Source organism: Ursus maritimus, unplaced genomic scaffold (assembly GCF_017311325.1).
Source record: "Ursus maritimus isolate PB19 unplaced genomic scaffold, ASM1731132v1 scaffold_21, whole genome shotgun sequence".
In the NCBI taxonomy this organism is placed as follows: Eukaryota; Metazoa; Chordata; class Mammalia; order Carnivora; family Ursidae; genus Ursus; species Ursus maritimus.
Window position 1 is genome coordinate 32,720,597 of NW_024424564.1, and position 23,803 is coordinate 32,744,399.

The window sequence follows — 23,803 nt, forward strand, 5'->3', positions numbered from 1 at the left end:
AACATTCTGGAAGTGTTTGTGATTACTATTATTTGCACTAGAATGCTCTGTATACCTATATTGCCTTCTAAATATTCTTTCATCTTGGTACATGGATATGCCTAATCTGGTTAAGCATCTTCAACACGGTTAACTGCTCCCTGCACCCAATTCATTACCAGTAGATTAAGGGACTCTGAAAAGCATGAAAAAGGAATCAAAGAAATGTTGTAACTAAGGAGCATTTTAGTAATAAACCAGTTTCTAGAGATTTGATTATTGCAACAGAAAGATCATGATGTGTGTTTCCACTAACACTGACTTGTGTTGGAAATAGGACACAGTTGTTCACAGAAAACACCAACACCCAGAATCTCTCTTTCCCTGACAGCTTCCTGAGAAGTGTACAAAGAAAGAGCTACCCTGCCTTGAAACTTGGACTTCGGTCACCCACATCCTGACCGGGCTCTGGAATTTGTCACTGCCTGAATTTGATGCACCTATGAAATCAATTCCAATACTCTACCTTCTGACTATGACTTTCTAGCCTTCCAGTTCTCCTCTTCCTTCAGTCATCTTTGCCCTTGGACCTGACCTCTGGTTGGCTCCTCCGTCCCTCCATTTCCCACCAGCTTCCTCACTTTCTGTCCTAGGAAGCTGGTATCCTAGTTGCTTACCTGGGCCACTCTTTCCTCCACACTTTGAAATCCTTTTATAACCCCATTATATAATGCCCGCACTGAGTAAAACTCAACCCCTGGGTCATCACAACAAGCTGCTCTCTGTGCTCACCCTGGTGGAAGGCTCTGCTACAGAAAGTTCTGTGATGGTGCGTATCATGACACTGTCCTTCTACTTGCCCCTCCCCCTCAGCGAGTTTCCAAAACATTCACCTCGCTTCTCAACATCCACCTCTTCTAATTTTCAGAGGATCTTACCTCTTACCTCTCTGAGAAACCGAGGCCCTTAGATGTGAAGCACAACTTTCTACCCTCTTCCATTCACTTAGCCAACAAATATTTCTCGAACACCCGTTATATCCCAAGCACTATGCTAGGTACTAGGGAGTAGGATACGTTCTCTGCCGTTAGGGTGCTGTTCTCTGGTGGTGGATGCACTTACAGAGAAGACTAATAAGAAGTCCAAGTATCCACCGTGCTGTGAGAAAACCCAACCTACTTGGGCATCCCAGTCGCCAGTCTCAGCTGAGCCCAGCTGTTACATCATCTCAGGCCAGACCTCAGACATGTGAGGCAAGAAGGCTCCAGATGATACCACCTCCCAGCGATGTGAGTTTGAAGACTTCAAGTTCATGCCTTAGGCACTATGGAGCCAAGACAGCTATTTTCTGTCCATGTTGATGATCCCCAAATCCCATAAGTCTGTACCTTTACTTCTGTTATTCTTTATCCATCTGGAACACACTTCCAACTTCCTTTGCTTAGCTAGGTATTTCTTATCTTGTAAGCCTCAGCGCAGGCCTTCTCTTCCTCAGGAAGCATTCCCTAAACCATTAGGTTAGATTAAGTGGTGCTTCCCAGGTTGCTTTAGCATGTTTCTCCTTTAGCCATATCTAGAAATTACTTATCTTTGTTCTCCCAGAAATGTTGTGTCTATCACAGCCTGGCACAAAGACATTCATCATCCGTGTATAAATGTGAACTCCACTGAGCTGGCCCCAGGTAAACCTGGGCTGATGTGTGTCTCTAGTGCCCTCTACCTTCTTCATAGCCTTCTTCACCGCCACCCTTCCAGTGGCCCTCGCCCCAGTTCACTTCCAGGCTCATTCACCAGTGATCACTGAAATGTGACATTAGCCTAGAGTGCGGGGAAAGTTTATAGGGCACGGGAAGCCTTCAAAAGCATCGTTTGAGTCTGTGGATTTGCTGAAGTCTAATCACTTAGAACCTGATTATGTACCAGGGATGTGAGCTGAACTCTTGCCTGTGGTCTTCCTGCTATGGAAGACAAAGCCTTGAGAAACAGAATGACTGCGGTGTAGATGTGTCCAGAAGGAGAGAACTGCTAGGGAGAGCAAGCAAGGAAGCAACTCAGGATTACGGAGATGGATGGGAATCTGTTTCTTTGGTACCTGCCCCAGTTCTCGCATGTTTGCTCCTATTGTAGGACTTCTCTCACTGCATTAGCTCTCTTTTTGTGTATTTAATGACCCCCACCTACATTTATACTCTAAGACACCATTCCTCTTGCTAAAGGTTATTTCGCCAGGGGTGGACTCAAGCTGGGTCAGGGTCTCGTCCCTGGGAATTTGGAATTGAGACAGACGTCCCATGTGATAAGAACTATATAGTTACAACAGCAAAGCTGAAGTGTGGAGGAGAGAAGCAGAAATGAGAGACAAGAAAGAGTATTGCTCTCTTGCCAATTCCAGGGGTCAGTCCTCTTCTGTCTGCCCGTAGGTTCTGACAACCTCCCCCTACTCTATATCCTTAAAATAATCCTCCCTTAAATTTCCTGACTTTTAATCATCTGGGTTTTGTCACTTACAATCAAAGAATCCTAACTAATACAACCGTGGTTCCCGGATTGTGTGCTGAGGCGCCTGGGTACTACATTGTACTCATGGGATGTTTTGTTACTCTCTCATTTGGATCAAGTCGTACTCTTATTTCCAGTACATTATATGTATGTGTAATAGGTATTACCATTGTATTATTGCCCTCCATGTGCGGTATGCTCTATGTGGGTGAAGGACGTTAAGGAGCTGAGTCAGGGTGGATAAACAGGAGAGCATCAGAGGGACTGATGGGAAGTCATGGGGTTCGGGGCAGTCATCTGACCCTGACGGACAGGAGGGCAGGACAAGTCCAGTGGAGCAGCAGGTGGATCTGGGGATGGGGAGCAGAGTGCTCCTGGAGAGTTTATACATTTTAGAAAGTGCATTAATACTATGCCCACTGAGTACCCGGATGAGCAAGTCCAACTGAGTGCTCATGCTATTTGAAAACCAAAACTCTTGTCATGTTCAGTTTTTGGCATGAGGCAGATTCAAATTAAAGAACTTAAAACACCAGGTAAATACTATGCTGCCACTCTTGTGATCCTGCTGGGAAAAAATAACTATGTAACTAATGAAAAATTTTACATTTATAAATTAAAAGATTAAACTTTGCTAAAATGCACTTTACAAAGAACATGGCACTGGTGGGGGTGAGGGGGAAGGTAGCTCAGCTTTATTTATGAAAATCACTGACAAAATAAAAAGCCAGAATGAAAACAACATTTTTAGTTACAACATGAGCTGAACTTTCATATTTCTTTGTGAATTCAGTTTAAAAAAGAGAAATGTCTGAAATCAGCAGTTGGTAGGTCCTTAATCCACTTTTAAGTCTTTCCCCACCAGCATGGCAGTCACAGGGTGCATACTTGCTTTGTGCTCTTGGTAGGTGCGCACGGCTTGGTGATGGTATTTGTCAAAGGCAGCAAGGTCCCTGGCAGGGGAAGAAAGACGGATAATGACCGATTTTGGCAAATAAGATTTTATTTGGCAAGTATAATTTTACTATACTTGTGAAGTAAATGAAAAGATTAATCATGACTATATCATGGGTCTAAATTTTTCAGAATTCCTGCCAAATCCATAGTTAAAATACCTTCACTGAGATAGTCTTAAATTCTACCTTGCAGCCAAGATACAACTTGTTTCCCCTCTACCAAGCATTGCTTTATTATATATACATCAAGCAACTTATTCTCCCAAGTCATTGCAGCATCTGAATCAGAAAGGTTTGGCTTCACTGCCTCATTTACTATTACATTTAAATAACTTCAGACTCTTTTGTGTCCGTGCCCACCCACCAATTATCTCCTACCTGCTTTTAAAGATCTTTCTGGGTACATAAGATTGTTTTCTACCTATTTTCTTTTCGCTGGTGTCTATACGAATTTGGCCCATAATAGGTAATCCATAGATGATGTTTCTAAAAAAGCTAATGAAATTACCTCAAATTTTAAATATTTAGAAGCATTCACTCTTATTCCAAAATTATACCTATAATCTTTAATAAATTTAAAAATACTATTTTTAGATGGTGTTTTACAAAGTATTTTAGCAATAGGAAAAGCATCTGAGATTCCTCTTCCTTATTCCTTTTCTGTATTTTAAGTGGGGGGAGGGGCAGAGGGAGAAGGACAGAATCCTTTCTGTGCTGAGCGCCGGGCCCGCTGTGGGGCTCCATCTAACAACTTTGAGATCATGACATAAGCTGAAATCAAGAGAGTAAGTTTAGCCCACTGTGCCACCCCATGGGGGCACCCCCCAATTCCTGATATAAGAGCTGGTTCTTACTTGAATAGGGGCCGCGTGAACTTCATTCGTCCTTGCTCAGTCGCCATTTTTAGAGCCAAAGGAATTGCTTCCTCCCATTTCGATTGAATGCAGAGCCGTAACCATCTGGAAGGAGGATTTTTAGGGGGTGTGGGGTAGGAAAGGAGGAGGAAGGGGCAGGATATACAGGCATATCTGAAGATTACTTTTGTAATGATGAATAATCCCGTTATAGTTACGCTGTAAACCACTTTATGTTATGTCTTTATTCTGAGAATCTCAAGTCCTTGTATATACAATTCAGTAACTGGAGAAGTGAAGAGGAGTTTGTTCTTGAAAAAGACCACACGTTTTAAAAGGTTTAGATTACGTCGGTGCTCATGTACCTTATCTATACAATTTCTGAAGGAATTACACTTTGGTTTAAGACTCACGCTACAAATCAGAATTAAGAAAGGTTAACCACACAACAGAATTAGAGATTTCTAACTATTCCCATATCAGAGTCCACTTGGCTAGTTGCAGAAGAATGCCTATTTACCACGGGATTCCTAATCCTTTTTTGTTTTTTCTTGTTTGTAAGGCAAGAGAAGCTTAGAACAAATTCTAATAAAAAGATTAATACTATCATCTTACAGATATTGCAACTATTCCTCAAAGACCGCTATGATTATTTATACAAGTGCAGTTAATTTCACAAAGATTTCTTAAAACTCATGTATGTCTCAGACTCTGCTTTCCCTTTCTCCACCTTTTAAACTAGTTTCTACTTTCTTCCACAGAGACAAGTTAAAATGATGTACCTGAATCGTATTTCAGAATTGTTAATGGCATTCAAGTTGTACACCTCTTGCATTCGCTTTATGTGCCCCAATGGAAGAGGTGCCTAAGAGCAAAATAAAGAAGTACGATGTATCATTTCAACAGGATTCCTTGGAAGAAAGGAGCTGGAGAGAAATTCTTAGCCAGATTAAAATCCTAAATATTTTATAATATAGAAATAAATTAGATAAAAAGAAAAGAAACAAATGCACACTACAATAAGTTTTGTGCAAACTTATTCTGGATAAGGATGTTCTACGAGGAGCAAAGGGATAATTTAATCGGTGAGGTACGCGGAGAATTAAATGAGAATTACTCTCCTCAGACTTTTTGGTATATGTGAACACTAACTCTCTAACCCTTTCCAGAGTCTTTCAAGTTCTTCCTTATACCTTATAGATCTTAACTGTATTCCATTCTCCATGTTCAACCACACTTCCCTTAATCGTTTCCTCACTGATCACCATCAGCTTTATCTTTGCGCGTTTCCTCTGAAATCCCTTTTAAATGATCTCTATCCCTACAAAATAGCAGTTTTTAAACTTTTATATTACAGACCCCTTTGAGAACCTGATGAGTAATATGGACTCTTTCCTCAGGAAAAAGAGAGAGATTTACCATATAAACACAAACGTCTGTATACAATCTCAGGGGGTTCACAGACCTCCCGTGCCCACCTTAACCCAGCAGGAGCAAGTCTGGTGAGGAAAGGAGGGAGAGCAGTTCAGTCTGGACAAGCAGGGAGGCTGAGGAGCCGCTCGGCGGGTGGCGACTCTCCTCCCCCAGCATGACTCGTCTTACGAGAAAGTCACCCCATGCTCGGGGAAGCATGTCTGCTCTGAGTGCCAGACCCTTCCCAAATTGTTTGGTCTCCGCTAAACTCCAGTCCGCCCTGGTAGGTCCACCGGTTAAGGTCACCTCCCAGACCCCCAACTTTCCCTCATTTTTGCCACACCCATTCCGGAGACATCCCATGAGGCGCTGCAGACATTTATGAAACCTCGGGGGCTTGATGCCCTAAAAACGGATTCTTGCAAAGCCCCTGTTGCCTTAAATCCTATACCTCCTTTTGTGTTGATTCCTTAGGAAAGTCCGTCCAGTCTTCTCTATCCCTCTCAAGGTCCTCAGACCCAAGAATGCATTTCAGTATCACAATAAAGACCCCGTCATTCCCTCCCTCTCAAAATGCAGCTTCTCCTTTCCATTTCACATATTCTTTTAATTACATGGGTTTGAAATCTTAAAATCTGTTTGGACTCCTTCCTGTTAACTGCCAAATCCAGTCAGTCACAAACCCCATGCTTTCACCCTTCACCCCTGCTCATCTGGCCTGTTCCCTCCTTTCGTACCAGCTCCCCCTGCATGTCCTCCAAGTCTCCCAATGAATTTCTCCACCCATGTTCCTCATGTTGACCCACTGGCGGACTTGTATGATAACCCACCCTCTCATCAAATGACTTTCCCTTTAAAAATGTTAGCTCCTTTCCTGCCTACTAAAACAAAACCTAAGATTCCTAGCTTAGCATTCAAGATTCATCACATGTGATCCCACTCGCTGTTCTAGAATTATCTTCATTAACTTCTGCACCACTGAGGCTTGCTACTCCCTGGGACCTGAATTTCTACCTCTGCAGACACTGCTCTGTGCAAAGCAAGCCCCACTCCCTCAAAACCTTTTCCCGACAATGCCAGTTGGAAGGGAGTTCTTCTTCGCTGATTAAGCTTTTCTCAAATGATACCTAACATATGCCTCCTCTTATGGCCAAATTTTGTATGTGTGACCTTTCCTACTAGAGTATAAGCTTTCTGAGGACGTGGTATATTTCTTTCTTGCCTATTTTCGTACTCACAACAACACTAAACATAATAAGCAGTCAACACATGCCTTTAAATGAAAGAATTTTACAAGTTATTTTTTTTCCGTTAGTTTTCACATTAACATGTTTTTCCCGGTTGGGTTTGACCTAAAAGCTGTGCTTCCGTTACGCACGTTGTACTTTCCCGCGTTTCGAGCCGGAACTTACTCTCTGGAGCATCTGCGCTAAAAATTCGTTCAACTGATGAGAAGAGAGATCCTTCAGGTCTGCTGAAGTAAATGAGCTTAAATCCTCTTCCTTGGCCTAAAATAAATGTTACCTGGTTATTTCCATTCATGTATGATTTAATAATATTTATTGGTTTATCTGACATGAAAGATTAAGAAAAAGACAGAAATACAAGGAGGCATAAGATGGTGAAAATATATTTAAGCCTTAGCTACTTTAATAGTTTTGAGATGATGTTACTATAAGTTAAAGAGCTGAAATGACTCCTAAAATCGATATGACTTCAGGAAAATTAGACTTTATATTAATAGAAAAAGTGGAAGAAACTTTTGACATCCTTTGTACCATTCAAGATATACGGATTTTCAAAGTAAAGAAAACATTATAAAAGCATATCAACTAATTAATAGGCCAATTTAAAAATCTGGGTAAAGGATCAAATTGCATATTCTCTTAAATATCACACTAATGAACTGGTAAGACCACAAACTGACATTTCCCTCCATCCCCACACATTCTGTTTTTCCCACTTAATTTTGGAAATCATCTAAGAAAAAGAAAAGTTGGTCTGTGCTTTTCTATCTAGGATTCATTGCCAAAAATCTTTGAGGATATGATTAAGAAATATTAAATAAAGCTTATCAAAGTAAGGATTTTAAAATTTTTAAAACTAGCTTTAAATTCTTTTAAACTAGGGTTTCTTTTTTTAATTGTTTTTTAATTTTAATCCCAGTATAGTTAACATACAGTGTTATATTAGTTTCCGGTGTACAAGATACTGATTCAACACTTCCATACATCACCCTGTGCTCATGGTGACAAGTGCGCTCCTTCATCCCCATCATCTGTTTCACCTATCCCCTGATCAGGCCCCCCGCCCCCCGGTAACCATCAGTTTGTTCTCTATAGTTGAGAGTCTGTTTCTTGATTTGTCTCTCTCTCTCTCGTCCTTTGCTCATTTGTTTTGTTTCTTGTATTCCACATGAGTGAGACCATATGGTATTTGTCTTTCTCTTGACTTATTTCGCTTAGCATTATACTCTCTAGCTCCATCCATGTCCTTGCAAATGACAAGATTTCATTCTTTTTTTAAGGCTGATAATATCCCATTGTAGATATATAGCATTATAGGTAATCCTTACCCATCATCCATCAGTGGACACTTGGGCTGCTTCCATAGTTTGTGTTGTGAATGATGCTATAAACATAGGGGTGCATGTGTCCCTTTGAATTAGTGTTTTTGTATTTTTTTTTGGTAAATACCCAGTAGTGTGATTACTGGATCATAGGGTATTTCTATTTTTAACTTTTTGAGGAACCTCCCTACTGTCTCCCACATAAACTACAGTTTCTTTTAAGTTGAAAAGAAATATCTGCAATGTTTTAAAAAAATCAAATATGGCCGAATGAAAAATTCCTTTGTTTTTACTCCTTGTCTCCAAGTCCTATTCCTCAGTAACCAGAATTAATAGTTCCTTGTATATCCTTCCAGGAAATGTAATGTATAAATACATATCCTTGTAAAGAAACATTATTTGACACCTTCCTTCCCTTTCTATACCACTGTGAAACCATACCTTAGTATCAAAACTTACGGATCTCATTCTCTGCTCAAAAACATGCAAATTTAAACTATCTATTAAGGATATACCATAAGTGGTAAAAACATGAAAAGCAATGGAATAACAAGCCAAAGGCCAAGGTAATGGGTACCCTGATGGGAAGGCAAGGTGGGCAGAGAGGGGGATGCGGCGGGGAGGGGCACTCCCACAGTACCGGTGAGCTTTTATTTCTTAGGTTAGTGGTAGGTACACAGGCATTTGTTTTACAGTCGATTTGTACACCTTCAAACAGGTGATGTACGTTTTTTTCATTTGCTTTTACTTAATATTTAAGAAAAACAACAAGCAATAAAACAAGGCAATGAGAGGACTCGTTGTGATCACTCTAGATGACCCCACAGATGATAGCGAGCCCTCAGCCTGTCTTTGGCACTGACCGCGCCTCTTGATACTGAACTATTTATAATCCCCCACCTGGGCTGCTGAGCCTAAAGGAAGATCTCAGCAGAAATCAGGAGCAGGAGCAGTTTCACCAGGTACAGAGGTCCTAACGTATCACACTGTTGTTAAAAGATCCATGTCCCTTGGATCTCTCTTACGCTTTTCTCCATGACAGGTCTGTGAACTACACAAAACGTAGATTCGAGACACAGGCAGAAGAGCTGAAGCATGATCTGTGGCAAATCTATGTGTTGCCAGCTCTCCCTCCCTGCACAGACATGATCAAGCCCTTCTAGGGCTGTACTTGAAGCAGTAGCTTACCGATGATTTAGGAGGAAAAGGAGCAAGAGAGAATGCAAATTATTTCTTCATACCTTTTTTAAGACTTGAAAAGAAGCAAGAAAATGAGAGCTAATACCACCGATGTCGATTTGCAACTCCAGCCAAACTTCACTTTACAGTGAGGGCTGGTATGCTACCCCTGCAGACAAACTTGACCTACGAACGACCTTTCCAAGTACGTGAGTTTGTGAGTAAAGTACCCACCCGCTCCCGTCCCTGCCACCACCTTCATGAGCAGCGACATTGGTACAATTCAAAAAGGAGTCAAAAACCACACGTTAGTACTCACAGTCATCCACCGTTGACTTAAGGCAATGCAAGCATTTGTCAGAGTCATATCATAACTGCAAAGATGAAAAAATACTAGAGATTAAATTTCATAAAAATGTACATGCTTTTCCATAAATGCAATGTTGAAGTTACAGAACATAATTTTCAAAGTTCTTTTTTTTAAAGACTTTATTTAGGTGGTTTAAAAAGAAAAAAAATAAAGACTTTATTCATTTGAGAGAAAGAGAGAGAGAGAGAGTCCAAGAGAGAGAGTGTGAGAGGGGGAGGGGCAGAAGCAGACTCCCCACAGAGGAGGGAGCCCAAAGCAGGGCTCGATCATAGGACCCTGAGATCACGACCTGAGCTGAAGGCAGATGCTTAACTGGCTGGGCCACCCAGGTGCCCCTCAAAGTTCTTTTTAAATAAAGCTGGGGGGGGGGTGCTGGGCGGCTCAGTCGGTTAAGTGTCTGCCTTCAGCTCAGGTCGTGATCCCGGAGTCCTTGGATGGAGCCCTGCATTGGGCTCCCTCATCAGCGGAGAGTCTGCTTCTCTCTCTCTCTCTCTGCCCCTCCCCCCTGCTCATATGCTCTCTCTCTTGCTCATTCTCTCTCTCTCTCTCAAATAAATAGAAATAAATGGAAAGGAGAGAGGAGGGGAAGGGAAGGGAGGAAGGAAGGAAGGAAGGGAGAGAAAGAAAGAAAGAAAGAAAGAGAGAAAGAAAGAGAAAGAAAAGAAAAGAAAGAAAAGAAAGAAAAAAAGAAAGAAGAAAAAGAGTCAAGAGAAAGAAAGAAAGATCAGGAACTCCAGAGTGTTGGAAATAAGAAGTCTTCTACCTGACTTAAATATACTGGTGTCATCTGAGAACTTGGATACCAAAGTAATGAAACACCTGATTACCCTCCAGAGAGAACGCCTCACCATCTCAGCGAAGCCGGTCAAATGCTCAGCAGCATACGATGAAGGATGAAGGCGCTGGGGCTCGGGAGGGCGTGTTTAGGGTTGGCTGCATGGCAGGCACAGTTCTAGGTGCTCATGACAACACAAAGTCCTTCCTTCCGTGGACTTTACGTTCTGCAGCTGTTCCAACTATCTAACCTTCCAACTCTGTAATCATCCAGCAAATCTGCGAGCGCCTCTGCGGCAGGCACTGTCCTAGACACCAGGGAAACGGTGTCACGGGAGACCCTTAGGAGACTCTGAAATCACATGATGATTTTGTTCCTCTCTTTTCGGAAGAAAGTGGAAATAACAAACGCTGACCATGAAGCAAAGCAAATTGCACTAAAATCTCTGTGTTCTCAACTTAGAAAATAAATCCTATGTTTTGCAACAAGAATGGAAGAGACTGTATAAGGTGCAAAAATTCTTGCAAAACATCCCTCTTTGTCCATAAATGATACTTGCTTGCTGTGAAACGTTTCTATTAGAGAACAGTGGGGTACCTGCGCCGAGGGCCTAAATGAAATGAGTTTTGATTAGAAGTTACCTCCGAACCTCTGAAAGAGAGTCTGTGCCCTACGGGAGATTATAAAGGTCTCACGGTGGCGCCGTCCTTTGAAGTAGCTGCAGTTAATCTTTGTGAAGTAGCCGGGCTGGGACTGCACAGAAAGCCTGTTGTTTGTTCCCAAGACCAAATGGCATCAGAGGCAGTAAATTGCTCAGGCAGTAAATCACCCTCAACTAGAACATTCCTTAGCACTGATTTCGTAAGGAACAATAGGACAATACAAAACCTCTGCTGATCTCTTCCTGGGTGTCCTGAAACTTCCTTCTCATTGTCATGAAAAGAACTAGGTAAGGATCAGCCAGGGAAGGGAAGCAGCTCTCACTTACGGCAAGGTTCTAAGGAAAGTAGTGAACAAAACTAGATCTGAGCGCTGCTCTCCTGGTGCGTCAGTGTCCTGAGGAGAAGGACGTGAATAATCAAACAAATTGAAATTACTACTGTGGTAATGGCAATGAAGAGGCCTTACACAGCACCAGGAAACCCTAAATGGGGACCGGACTTGGTCAGACAGGTCAAGGACTATTTCCGTGAGGAAGCAGTTCTTGAGCTGAGATTGGAATGACCAGGGTAGAGTTCTGCCGGTGGGGGGAACAGCACGATCCTGGCTGGAACGTGCGATAGTTAGCATCCTCCCATGACACATGAGGACCAGAGTTTAGGTCTCTGGTTTGAGGAGGGTATTTAGTTTAAAAGGCAGTAGATCGGAGGGGTAAAGACTGCCAGGGTTTGAATCTCAACTCTAACTACTTACTGTGCAAACTTTGGCAAAAAGGCCTTTACCTCGCTAAGCCTAGTGTGTGTCCTCTGGAAATGGGGATGACAACTTAGAACACCGCTGTAACGAGGAACACAGTCCTTATAAAAGTTGTATTTCTTATTGCAGAGGTTTTGACAGGAAGGAAAATATCTTCTCTGTATCACCATCCTTCAGCTGAAGGGAGGCATTCCATAATGAATCTATATTTATAGTATCATGGAATTTATAATATCATGGGAATGTTTGTTTTGACCTCAGGGTTAAGGGTCAAACCCCTACGAGGTCTACTGTCCACCTAGTAACAGCTTTAAGGAACATCTAAAGCTGTCAGGTATTTTGAGAAGCTAGAGGATTTGGGAGACTGAGAAGGGAAGCATTAACAGGAAGTACTGACTTGGGTTTGACAGGCGGCATTCCAGGAGAGTAGAGCCAGGCATTCCAGTCAACTTGATTAAGAAGATCAACCTGCAACACAAAGAACACCAAGGTTGCCACAGAATAACTTTTTCCACTGGGGGAAAAAAAAGTCTAAACCGGACTTTTAGGTCCTCAAATCTATAATTTTGTCTACATTGACATGTTAAGGTAATTTCTAAGTCTCTTTCCTAAAATAAATTTATATTAGTAGCATTCTGTTAAATAAAGTAGGAAAATTAAATACATACGAAAAATAAATTTCTGAAACCTACTGCAGATCTCTCTGAAATATTCATGTTAGTTCATGTTGTGGAGATCACATTTTCCATAGGAAAAAGTACCATGAAAGGTTGAGTCTTAAATTCTAAACTGATACTAGTAAGTAATTCAAATCAGCCTAATAAATAGACATTAAATACAGGTATATTGGCCATAAAAAATAAGAAAGCTTTTAAAAGCCAACCTTATCTTTAAAGTGGGAATACAGGAGATCCTTCCAGTCATCAGTGGTTATGCTCTTGTAGGAAAACTTCTCAACATAAGCCTTTAGGAATCCTAGGAAAACCTCTAAGAGTAAAAAAAAAAAAAAAAAAAAAAGTTGACTAATGGAAAGGTAACTAACATTTTTTGGGTGATTGGTATGGTACTCTTGACCATGGAGAACAGAGAACTTTCAGAGAATAGGGAAACCAATATGGGGTTTAGTGGTAAAAGAATGTTCAAATCAGGAGGTAGGACTTAAGCTGGGCCTTAAAGAATATATGTAATTTGGTGGAAGGGAGAAGAGAAATCCTAATTACAAGTAAGAGGATAATGCAATGAAGAAATAGAGAAGGAACCCACAACACAAATTCTAAAAGCAATGGCCTTAGTGTGACCCAAGAGGAGGAGAACAAGATGGGACAGGCAGGATGCGTGTGGGTGAGGGAGGGCCTTCAAAGTCCACGGACAAAGGAGAACGCCCCAACACCCATCAGTAGGGGAAGGTTACATACATTCAGCACATCTATATAATGCACGACTACTGTGGCATTAAAGAGCATAAGGTAGATTTGTACGTTCTGACATGGAAGGATGTCTGTAGAACATTGCTGAATTAAAAAAAAAAAGTAGAAAAAATTTTATATATTATATATATAAATATCTATATATATAATGCATTTTCTTTATTTTTTTTAACATTTTATTTATTTATTTGAGAGAGAAAGAGAGAGAGAGCATGAGTCGGGGAGAGGCAGAAGCAAGCTCCCCACTTAGCAGGGAGCCCAGTGCAGGACTTGATCCCAGGACCCTGGGATCATGACCTGAGCCAAAGGCAGATGCTTAACCGACTGAGCCACCCAGGCGCCCCCATGATCCATTTTTTGTAATTAAAATATATTTATTTGTTTGTTCATTTATACTTAGAAAAAGATCTGGAACCATGCACAACCACTGCTAACAGTGGTTACCTGGGGAGCGGGAAGGGGCTGAGGGACTCTTAACTTGTTACTCTCAGAAACTTCTGTACTACAGAATTTTTCTCAATGAGTACATACTATTTTCCTAATTTTTAAAATACTGATGAGTTTTCTTTAAAGTCCTGCAACACAATTTTGAATTCAGCAGTCACTCAGGGTTTGAAGTAGAGGTCACATTAGAGAATGATGCAGATTTTCTTCAGCAGCTACATACAGAATGAACCGAAATAATAAAATGGGGCAAAAACAACAGTTAAAAATTCTTCCTTATTCTTCACATTGCCCTCAAAAAAATAAAAAATAAAAAATAAATGCCAACTACTTGCCTGGGCCCCCAAGAAGTTGTTCAAGGTAAAAAAGTAAAGCAAAGCCCTTCTCGTAGGGCACCGAAGAATACGCCACATCAGGGTCCACATTCGTCAGATCGACCACAAGCTTGGTATAAGGATGCGTATCTCCGAAAGTCTTTATCTGCAAGACACAAAAGGCATAACTTCAGGGGAGTCTAGAACTTAAACTGAGAGACTAGAAATTGTAGGGTATGTTAGCACAAATTTCTGTAAGTCTGTTAATGGAATGGCTACTTGTGTCGTGTTCTGTGATATTTCCTGCTCAGTAGTAGGCTTTATTCTTATAAAAAAAACTAGAAAAATGTTTCAATGCCTGGTCATCAAATTCAGCCTTCAGGAGGGAGCACTGAAAAATTCAAGCTAAGTAACCGACTATATTAATTGCAAAGACCCAGTGAGGTCCTCCTGGTCGTGAACATGACATTATACAGGATAATGACCAGTATGTAGCAATACAGTATTATACCGGGGCACCTGGGTGGCTCTGTGGATCAAGCATCCAATTCTTTGCTTCGGCTCACGTCATGATCTCAGGGTCCTCAGATGGAACCCCAAGATGGGCTTCTGTGCTCAGTGCGGAATCTGCTTGGGAGTCTCTCTCTCCCTCTGCCCCTCCCCTCCGCCACCCCACATGCAATCTCTCTCTCAAATAAATAAATAAATAAATAAAAGCTTAAAAAAAAAAGACTATTATACCAGTATCTGCTTGATTTTCCACACCGGTAAAAATGGCTCTCTTGTTGCTGCTCAGGAAAGCTAGTTTACAAACTAAACTTTTGAATGCCTATTCAACCTTAGAGAAAAGCTTTTCAGAGCATGACTCACTTACCGAATTCTGTAGTTCTCCCCATCCTCCCAGCGCGTGAAAATGTCTGAACTTTTCACCAAACAGTCGTCCACAGATGTGGCGTTCCAAGTACACAGTATGTCCTTCGTTTAACCTGAAAAAAGTTTTTTTGTCAATAAAATTCAAAAACAGCGACACAGCTGAAAGGAAGAAGCGTTTTAATCAACAAGTTATTCTTTCTGGCTTTTCTACGGAGTAAAGAACGGTAAAGCATGAACGTTACAGTCTAAGCGGACTGCCTATGTGGCTACTGGGCACTCCATTCAGAGCAAAGGGAAGCGCAGCCCAGCGGAGGGCAGCGGGGAGAATTCAGCCACGGTTCTGGTTTTACATGCCCGTGTATTAAAATGTGACCCTACCGGGAACTAAATAGCAAGCACGAGCTGAATGCCCCTACTCCACCGAACACTGTGACTAGCGTTGTGGAATTTTTTTTTTTTAAACTGTCTACCAAAGAGATGATGACACCGAAAAACAAGATATTTCCACAAAATAATTCAGAGTGGCCAGAGGCAGGGAAAGAAATTAATAAGAAGAACCAATAAAGAAACAACAATAATAAAAAGATCTTACCAAAAGTGGTCCCAAGTTTTGTTGGTCACTAGATTTCCTGTCCAACTATGAGATATTTCGTGTGCAATAACCTAAAGTGGAAATGATGTGTAGTCAGTAGTGGAAGGGATTAGTAGAACTGATTGCCTTACTCTAAAATAACTCCTTACGTAAGCATTCTAGTTCTTTCAGTTCTACGTTCAATTTTTTTTTTTTTTAACATCAGCTGAGGCATTCAGGGAGTTAGTTGAGCAAACAAATCATCATTCAGCCCAAGACAAAAGTACGGTTTAAAAAAATTAGAAACAAAAAATTAGTTAGAAAATATTAAATGGACACAACACTCCATTAAAATGTATTTCATAAACATACGAAGAGATCAGACCATAAAATGTTATAAAATCTATTAAATCTGTTAATGTAACAACAACCCCGAAGTCATCTTTTATAACCGTATCTTCAACATAACGATACAATGGATATTTTAAAAATCAGCTGACTTAATAGTTCTTTGAGGGTAAGACCACGATAATAACTTTAACTTACATTGGAGAGTGACTTGTCTCCTGCCTAAAAACAGAAGAAAATTACATTAGAATTCAAATCACAGACTATATTTAAAAGACTGCCTACCCCAGGATGTCCTCTGGCACTAACAGTGCACTGTATTTCTATCGCACTCAAAGGGGTTCAAAAGCAAAGTATGTATTGAGAAAGTAAAACAAAAAATGCAGGACTAAAAAAAATAGCATGAGTCTTTCTCTCCCTCATCTGGGGAACTTTTCCAGGACCAGGAAGGCCAGTATACCTGTCTCTAACTCCCAGGAAACATTTCTCCTTCCATTTTTTTTTTTTTAAAGATTTTATTTATTTATTCGACAGAGATAGAGACAGACAGCGAGAGAGGGAACACAAGCAGGGGGAGTGGGAGAGGAAGAAGCAGGCTCATAGCAGAGGAGCCTGATGTGGGGCTCGATCCCATAACACGGGATCACGCCCTGAGCCGAAGGCAGACGCTTAAAAATCAGCTGTGCCACCCAGGCGCCCCCCTCCTTCCATTTTTTAAATACCTATTCTTATTTCCCTTATGTACCTTATTATCTCCTAATTACCCACAGCATATTTAAGAAAAGTCTGTAGGGATTTAAAGTAGCATACAAAGGCATATAAATTATAGTTACATACTGGAGGTCTAATGCTTCCCTATACATGCTAAAGTGAGTTTTTGTTTTGTTAGACCCATCCCTACACGCCGAGTGTAAATGGTCTAGTTTCTTTGTCCATACGTTGAATTCGTCCATATGTTGCTGTGACACCGCCTCCCCTCCCCCAACACCCCCACACACCTTGAATATAATATTCTCGTCTTCCTAATGGCCAACTTATTTTCTTTTGAAAAAATGAGATGATGAGATTGACCATAATAAGCAATAATGTCAGGAAGAGTTATATAAATAAGAGAAAATATTGTTTAAAAAACATAGATGATTGGAGCCTAAGGCTCTTCACCTCCAGCTGTACGTGTGAGGAGGACTCAGCCGTGCAGGCAGACATGCTCACACTTACCAGCAGAGTGGGGGTCACGAACGTGAGGCAGGGATTCTCCATGCCGCCGTAAGGGAAGGACGGCGGCAGGACTAATAGGTCATACTGCCCCCACACGTAGGGTCCTCCCAGATCTTCTGCAATTTTAAGCATAGATTCAGTCTGGAAAATGAATGCATATATATTTACGTGTCTTAGTCATTACAATGATGCATTTCTTCGAAGTACATATTGCTTTCTATGACGATTATGAGTTAAGGATGCTCATTTTAAATGATATTGATGCAAAAAAATGTAGCAACTGCAAATCCACATAGAATAAGAGATATTTGAGTCTCTTACCACATCACTCAACACCATCGCATTTCATACTTAAAGTCTTAAATCTATTGTCTACCAGGATTATTAAAAAGGGTAACTACAGGACCAACCTCAGAAAATTCGTAAGCAGACTTTTCCACCTGCTCTTTCTCAGACCAAACCAACGTTCTTGGGCCAATTTGCCTGCAAAATTAAAAGGCTTAATAAAAATGAAGTTCAAGACATATGATTTACTTGGTTCTAGGGAAGAGCTAAAGTACTCTATACGAATGGTGACAGCAGTGGTATGATTACCATGTGCCTTTGGGGAGGAGGGGAGGTTTAATGGCTTCTCTGAGATGCAATCCTGCCGCTGTAGGCACACCAGTACATATGCAGCCCTATTAGGAGGCACCGTCTGGGCCAAAGGAAAACAGAGACATAAGGTGCCCCCACAGATTAGCTTACTGGCTCCGGTAAGAACTTTGGGGATCTAGTTTCCTCTCACAATCTCACACCTAGAGAAACCCAGTCAGGCTCAGTAAGAGGTTATCTGTTATGCACTTAAAGGTTGAACGGTCATAGAAGAAGAAACATAGAAAATGAAGGAAATCCTGTCACATGCCACAACATGGCTGAACCTTGAGGACATTATGCTGAGTAACACAAGGCAGTTACAGAGGACAAATACTCTATGATTCCACTTATGAGGTCTCTAAAGTATTCAAATTCATAGAAACAGAGAGTAGAATGGTGGCTACCAGGGGCTGGAGGGAGGTGGAAATGGGAGTTGTTGTTTAAAGGGTACAGAGTTTCAGTTTTGCAAAGTGAAACAGTTCTGGAAATCCGTTTCACAACAATGTGGATATACTGAACCCTACTGACTACTGAGCTGTACCTGTAAAAATGGTTAAGATAGTCAATTTTGGGGGGGTTTTTAGCCACAATTTTTAAAAAAGAAGAAACAAATAGAACTCTATATCATTTACATAGGGCTAGAACACAAAAATATTTTTTATTTAAATTTCATCCTAAAGACTTTTTGTGGCACCGAACCCCAAACAACAAGCTTTCACGGAGGCGTCCTGCCCCAGAGAGGCGGCCGATTCTAGAGCAGTTGCTTCTCAAACTTTAATGTGCAAACAGATGATCTGGGGAGCTTGTTCATATGCAAATTTTGATTTAGTAGCTCTGGGATAGGGCCCAAGAATTTGCATTTCTAACCAACTCCCAGGTGATGCCAAAGCTATTGGTCTCTAGACCGCACTGGGTAGCAACGGTAACCTGCTGTTATCCAACAAATTTAATGAGAGCCACAAATATGAGCTGCATATGTAATTTTAAATTGCCTAGTGGTCACATTAAAAAAGCAAAATGGAAGCAGATGAAATCAATTTTAACAAGATAGTTTGTTTAACCCAGTATATCCAAAGTGGTATCATTTCAAGATGTAATCAACATAAAAAATTATCGATGAAATACTTGACGTTCTTGTTTTTCATACCAAGTGTTTAGAAATCCAGTGTGTATTTCACACTTCCAGCACATCGCAGGCCCCGTGTGGTTAGCGGCTGTCACATCGGACGGAGCACGTCTTTGCTGCACAGGCCACAAAGTCAGACAGCCTGGATCCTGGTCCTGGCCCTGACACTTCCTAGCTGTGTGACCGTGAGGCCGTTATTAAAACTCACGAACCATCAGTTTCTTTATTGATAACATGGGAAAAGCAATCACACCCGCTCCACAGAGTTGTGGGGATTCCGTGCCATAACACACTGGGGTCGGGCACAAAATAAACCCTTGTCATGGTCAGCGCTGTGACAGTCAATAGAATTCGCATTTCGTGAGCGTTCCCCGTAGGCCAGGAGCTTTACATGTATTAGGTTGTTAATACTCACAAAAATCCTTGGAAGTGCGTGTTATTCTTCCTAGCCTTTAGGTGAAGAAGGGGAAACTCAGAGGGGAGCTGCCCAAGGATGTGGACAGTAACTGCTTGGGGTTGGAACTGGAATCTGGGTTTGCCTGACTTCTCGATCTTGTCCACATTTCTGGCAATTTAAAGAATGTGAGGACTACAGATAGTCTTAATTTTCAGCTGTTTAGAAATAAGGCTTAACAAAAAATTAAGAAGGAAGGGCACCCTAGCTATTGGTCAAATATCAGAAAAATATCTTTTATTTCTGTCATATTTATAGGCCTCCGAGTGCGTTAACATATTTTACCTCACTTGTTTCGCTAGAGAAAGGGAGATATTACAATTTCAAGGATGAGGAAATGGAAGTTATGCGAGGTGACTAGTCCAAGCTTATCTTAGAACCCAGATCTCTAACTAAAGGCCAGGGCATGCTCATTCTGTAATACCTGGAAAATCTGAAGGGTGACTGGTAAAGACTTTTTCATTTAAAATTCATTGTTATTTACATTTTATCATTAGATTTGAGGTTTTCCAGAGCTGTCAGCTTGATATCTTGAGATGTGCATAAATGAGCTACTAGTTAATCCTGCCAGGGGCTCAAGATACTTGAAGTTTAATTTTTTCGTAACCCTCAGAATTTGTTCAAAAGCTCACCTGCTCTCTAAAGCTCCAACAACTAAAGCAATCAAGTAGCAGGGGATGGGAACCTAAAGGGAGCAAAAAAAAACCCATCACACGTGTGCTCGAATTAGTGCTTAGAGATGTTACAGAGTACGACAATTCATACTGAAAAGTAAGTAAATTCCTTTTCAAGTCTCACCAGTCTCATTTTTAGGGGGTCAAATAGTTCAAAATTGTGATGTAAAACATTTCAACACATCTATTTCTCTTTTATTTTACTAGGAAAGACAGTGTCTGAAATGTGAAACATATGACTGCACATAATAGTACCAGGTCCATTTCAAGCATTTCTCAAAAATCAACCTATAATAAGGAACTGTGCTTTTTTCTTAAGTTTTTTGGGTTTTTTCCTTGACAATTCCCTAAGACAATTTTTTACTTCCTTTTTTAAAAAACACTCCTGGTATATTTGAGAGACATATAAAATAATCCAGCAATAAGAGGATGCTGAAGGTTCGGGAGCTTGGAATCCCAGATGCTGGGGTGGGAGCAAAACTGTGTACTGCGATTCAATTACACGTTCTGTTAAGAAGGTCAATTATTAAAAAGTGTGCATAAACACGTGATTCATTAAAGGTCAAAGAACAAGTCAAATTACCAGCTACATAGGAATTTTAACCATAAGGACTGTAACAGAGGTTTCTTCTTTTTGTTTTTTTTTTGGGGGGGGGTCACTACAGCTCTTCCATTTGTAAACACTAAATAACCACAGGCCTGCACTGTGGTAGGAGGGCGGGCAAAAGTGTAACTTAAAACAACAGAAAACCTGCTGCTAACTGGGATGAGAGAGAATGGGATCAGGCTCCGCTCCCTACTTTGCTTATCCAGCAACCCCTTTCTTTAGTCCAACTCTGTAAATAGAGCCCAACATTTTACAAGCACAAAAGAAATGAAGAACACAAAAGACAGAAGCTGCTTTCGAAATTCTGAAATATTTCAAAAGCCATTTTGTTCTCTGGATGTTAAGAGCTACTTAGAGTTTACCACCAATTAAAACAAAAAACTTAGGCCCTCAGATCTTACTTTTTGGCTGAATTTATATATTTTCCTGCTCAGGTCTTCTGGGTCAGGTGCTTCTCCATCACGAATAGCACTCATAAGGGCCACCAATTCTTTAGGAACAGATACCTAATCAAGAAAAGAAGTCATTTCCAGCTCTAAAGAAAAGATTCTACGTATCTTAAACTGCACGTGTAAAATAACGTACTTTCCCCTTCTTAACTACGCAATAGACAATGAGCCCAGTAAGTTTGGACATATCAGGTTTATAAATAAAATTAGCAATAAATAAAAACTGGCTTCTTTAAAAATGAATGTGAAATATCTATCCATTCATCCATCCATGTTAAGAGCATTTGGTAGAAACTAGATTAAAATTCCAGCTCTGCTACTTACTAACTGCATGGACTTGGGGAAATAACCTCCCTGAGCCTCAGTTTCCCCATCAAACAAGGATAATATCTCATGGGAATGCAGCAAAGAGTAAGTACAGAAGAATCCAGCACCGTTCCTGGCAGTGCTTGCCACCCCTGTCCTCCTTCACACCCTCAAAACAGACTCCCAAGGCTGTACGCTCACTTTAGGACAGAGAACACAGTTTTGAGCAGTTTTATATTTAAACCATAAACCTGGAGTTACAAATCAAAGAGCTTTTTAAGGGTCACGATTGTGAAAAACTAGAAATTATTGCCCAGAATGGTGAAATAATTTTCTCAGGGAATTTGTATGGAAAAGAAGCTGATGGGGCAAAACTTATGGTCATTTAAAAAAAAAATTTTTTTTTAAGATTCCATTTATTTATTTGAGAGAGAAAGCGAGAGAGAGAGAGAGAGAGCGAGCGAGCGCACAAGCTGGGAGGAAGGGCAAAGACAGAGGCAAAGACACACTCCCCGCTGAGCAGGGAGCCCCCTTATGGTCACTTAAATGTGCACCCAAACTCCATGATTCTGAAAGCTTTGTTTCTAATGAATGCCAGACTCAAGGACTAGCCCTTCACTAATCATGATCTAGCTAGCAAACATATATCCCGGGAAGTTCTAAACTTTCATATTCTTCTTGCCTGGCCCAGTATTTACAGCTGTTTCTGAGGCCGAAGAATCAGGAGCTCCAGAGCCAGTGCTACAACCATCAATCCAGAACTACAAAGCACTCGGGAAATAATTTCGCTCTGCTTCCTCCCTTATTTAGGCAGGGATGTGTCATACACATGAGACCACTCCAGGTTTTGAGCTCATGCAGTTAGTAAGCGGTACAGAAGAGCCCCAAAGCTGGGATTCTTTGTCTCCGAGTGCATAGTTTCCTATAGCACTAGACATACTCGGTGAGGTTCGGTTGTGGGATGATCTCAGAATCAAGAAGCCCCCGTAAAGACAGGTTGGTCCTCGATTCTATTTGCTTAGTCTGAGTAGGTCTGGCCTGGGGCCTAGTATGTATGTCTGTGTGTATTTAGTATTATTTAGTATTTACTTCTTTAGTTAGTACTTACTTATTATAGTCCTTTTAGCGAAAGGATTAGCCGAACTTACGACAAGAATCAGGTGGCAATGTATTCAGGTAAACCTGCAATCTCTGCCTGTTAGGGGACCTAGATAGAGGTTTATGTGGCTATAGAGCATATTTCTAGAATCTTGAGTACTGCAAATGTTAATTTTTAAAAGTTAAAAGACATTGTCTCCAAATTCTTGTTTTGAGGTCCACTATTCTGAATTCCTTTTAAAATCAGAATAGTACCCTTTTCCTTTTATTACACTTATGTTCAAAACTGCCTTTAAAAGAGTGATGCAGGGGCGCTTGGCTGGCTCAGTTGCTGGAGCGTGCGACTCTTGATCTCAGGGCTGTAAGTTCAAGCCCTGTGCTGGATATAGAGAATACTTAAAAACAAAATTTGTAAAAGAGAGATGCAAAATGATGTCCACATCTTCTTTGTTACATATTTCATGTAGAATTTAATTAAGTAAGATATTACCAACAATAAAAATCCAACTATTAACTCTGCTTATCATTTATACCACATTTACTTATAGGAGTCATTTAATTCAGTTAATAATTTGTCATACTTACCTCTGCGCTGTAGGTTAATTTCACAGAAGGAGTGTCCTGGCAAGGAAGGATTGCTCTGCAGTGGATGGCCTGGGAGGGGGGAGGGAAAAAGAAGAAGCTATGCCCCTTTCTTATGAATCAAGTCATTGAGAAATCATTAAAATTGCACCACTGCCCTGAGACACATTCTTTTTAAAAAATATGTCTCACATCTTTTCAGATCTTTTGAAGGAGCAAACATAGGCTTGTGGATAGAAAAGTCTGATTTCCCATTTTAATGTATGGTCAATCCTCACATTTCAGCAATGTTAAGCATTGTTTCCTACTCTCTGCTCTGAGTAACAGCAGTGCTCAGTGAGATGCTGTTAGGGACCCTGAGAGAAAAGGGCTCTTTGGTGAAATAAGATTGAGAACCATACGTACGACATCTCTGTCTTAAAGAGTCATTTGGAACATTAGCCTCCTGGAGACTCTGAAAAGGCCTACAGTAAAGAAACCTGTTTGAATTCTTGCACTTGTTTTAACAGGAAACCATCTTGCTCAGGTTAGTTATTAACATCTAATGGGAGTCCGCCCGTGTTCTGAGGAAAACAGCGTGGGGAGTGTCGCTAGAAGCTTGACATTCCAATCTTGCAGCAAACTTGGAAGGAGAAAGAACGGTCTTTCTCAAGGCCATCTAGACTT

The 23,803-nt window shown here is 40.9% G+C and overlaps 1 protein-coding gene across 2 annotated transcripts in view; it reads right to left on the reverse strand.

The window, feature by feature from the left end:
• Positions 1-3,151: 3,151 nt before the first annotated feature.
• Positions 3,152-23,803, reverse strand: part of LTA4H (leukotriene A4 hydrolase) — a 28,782-nt gene continuing 8,130 nt past the window's right edge. The window contains exons 4-19 of one of the 2 annotated variants that reach the window (XM_008687723.2): positions 23,141-23,209; positions 21,104-21,208; positions 20,054-20,106; positions 17,616-17,688; positions 17,206-17,346; positions 16,186-16,209; positions 15,661-15,731; positions 15,070-15,181; positions 14,217-14,361; positions 12,894-12,997; positions 12,408-12,478; positions 9,769-9,823; positions 7,114-7,209; positions 5,071-5,153; positions 4,289-4,393; positions 3,152-3,431 (exon numbers count right to left, since the gene is read on the reverse strand). In XM_008687723.2, the coding sequence (XP_008685945.1) occupies positions 3,314-3,431; positions 4,289-4,393; positions 5,071-5,153; positions 7,114-7,209; positions 9,769-9,823; positions 12,408-12,478; positions 12,894-12,997; positions 14,217-14,361; positions 15,070-15,181; positions 15,661-15,731; positions 16,186-16,209; positions 17,206-17,346; positions 17,616-17,688; positions 20,054-20,106; positions 21,104-21,208; positions 23,141-23,209 (1,425 nt within the window). In that variant the 3' untranslated portion in view covers positions 3,152-3,313. The remainder of the gene's footprint in view (positions 3,432-4,288; positions 4,394-5,070; positions 5,154-7,113; positions 7,210-9,768; positions 9,824-12,407; positions 12,479-12,893; positions 12,998-14,216; positions 14,362-15,069; positions 15,182-15,660; positions 15,732-16,185; positions 16,210-17,205; positions 17,347-17,615; positions 17,689-20,053; positions 20,107-21,103; positions 21,209-23,140; positions 23,210-23,803) is intronic. The other variant, XM_040637342.1, reaches the window with a different exon arrangement.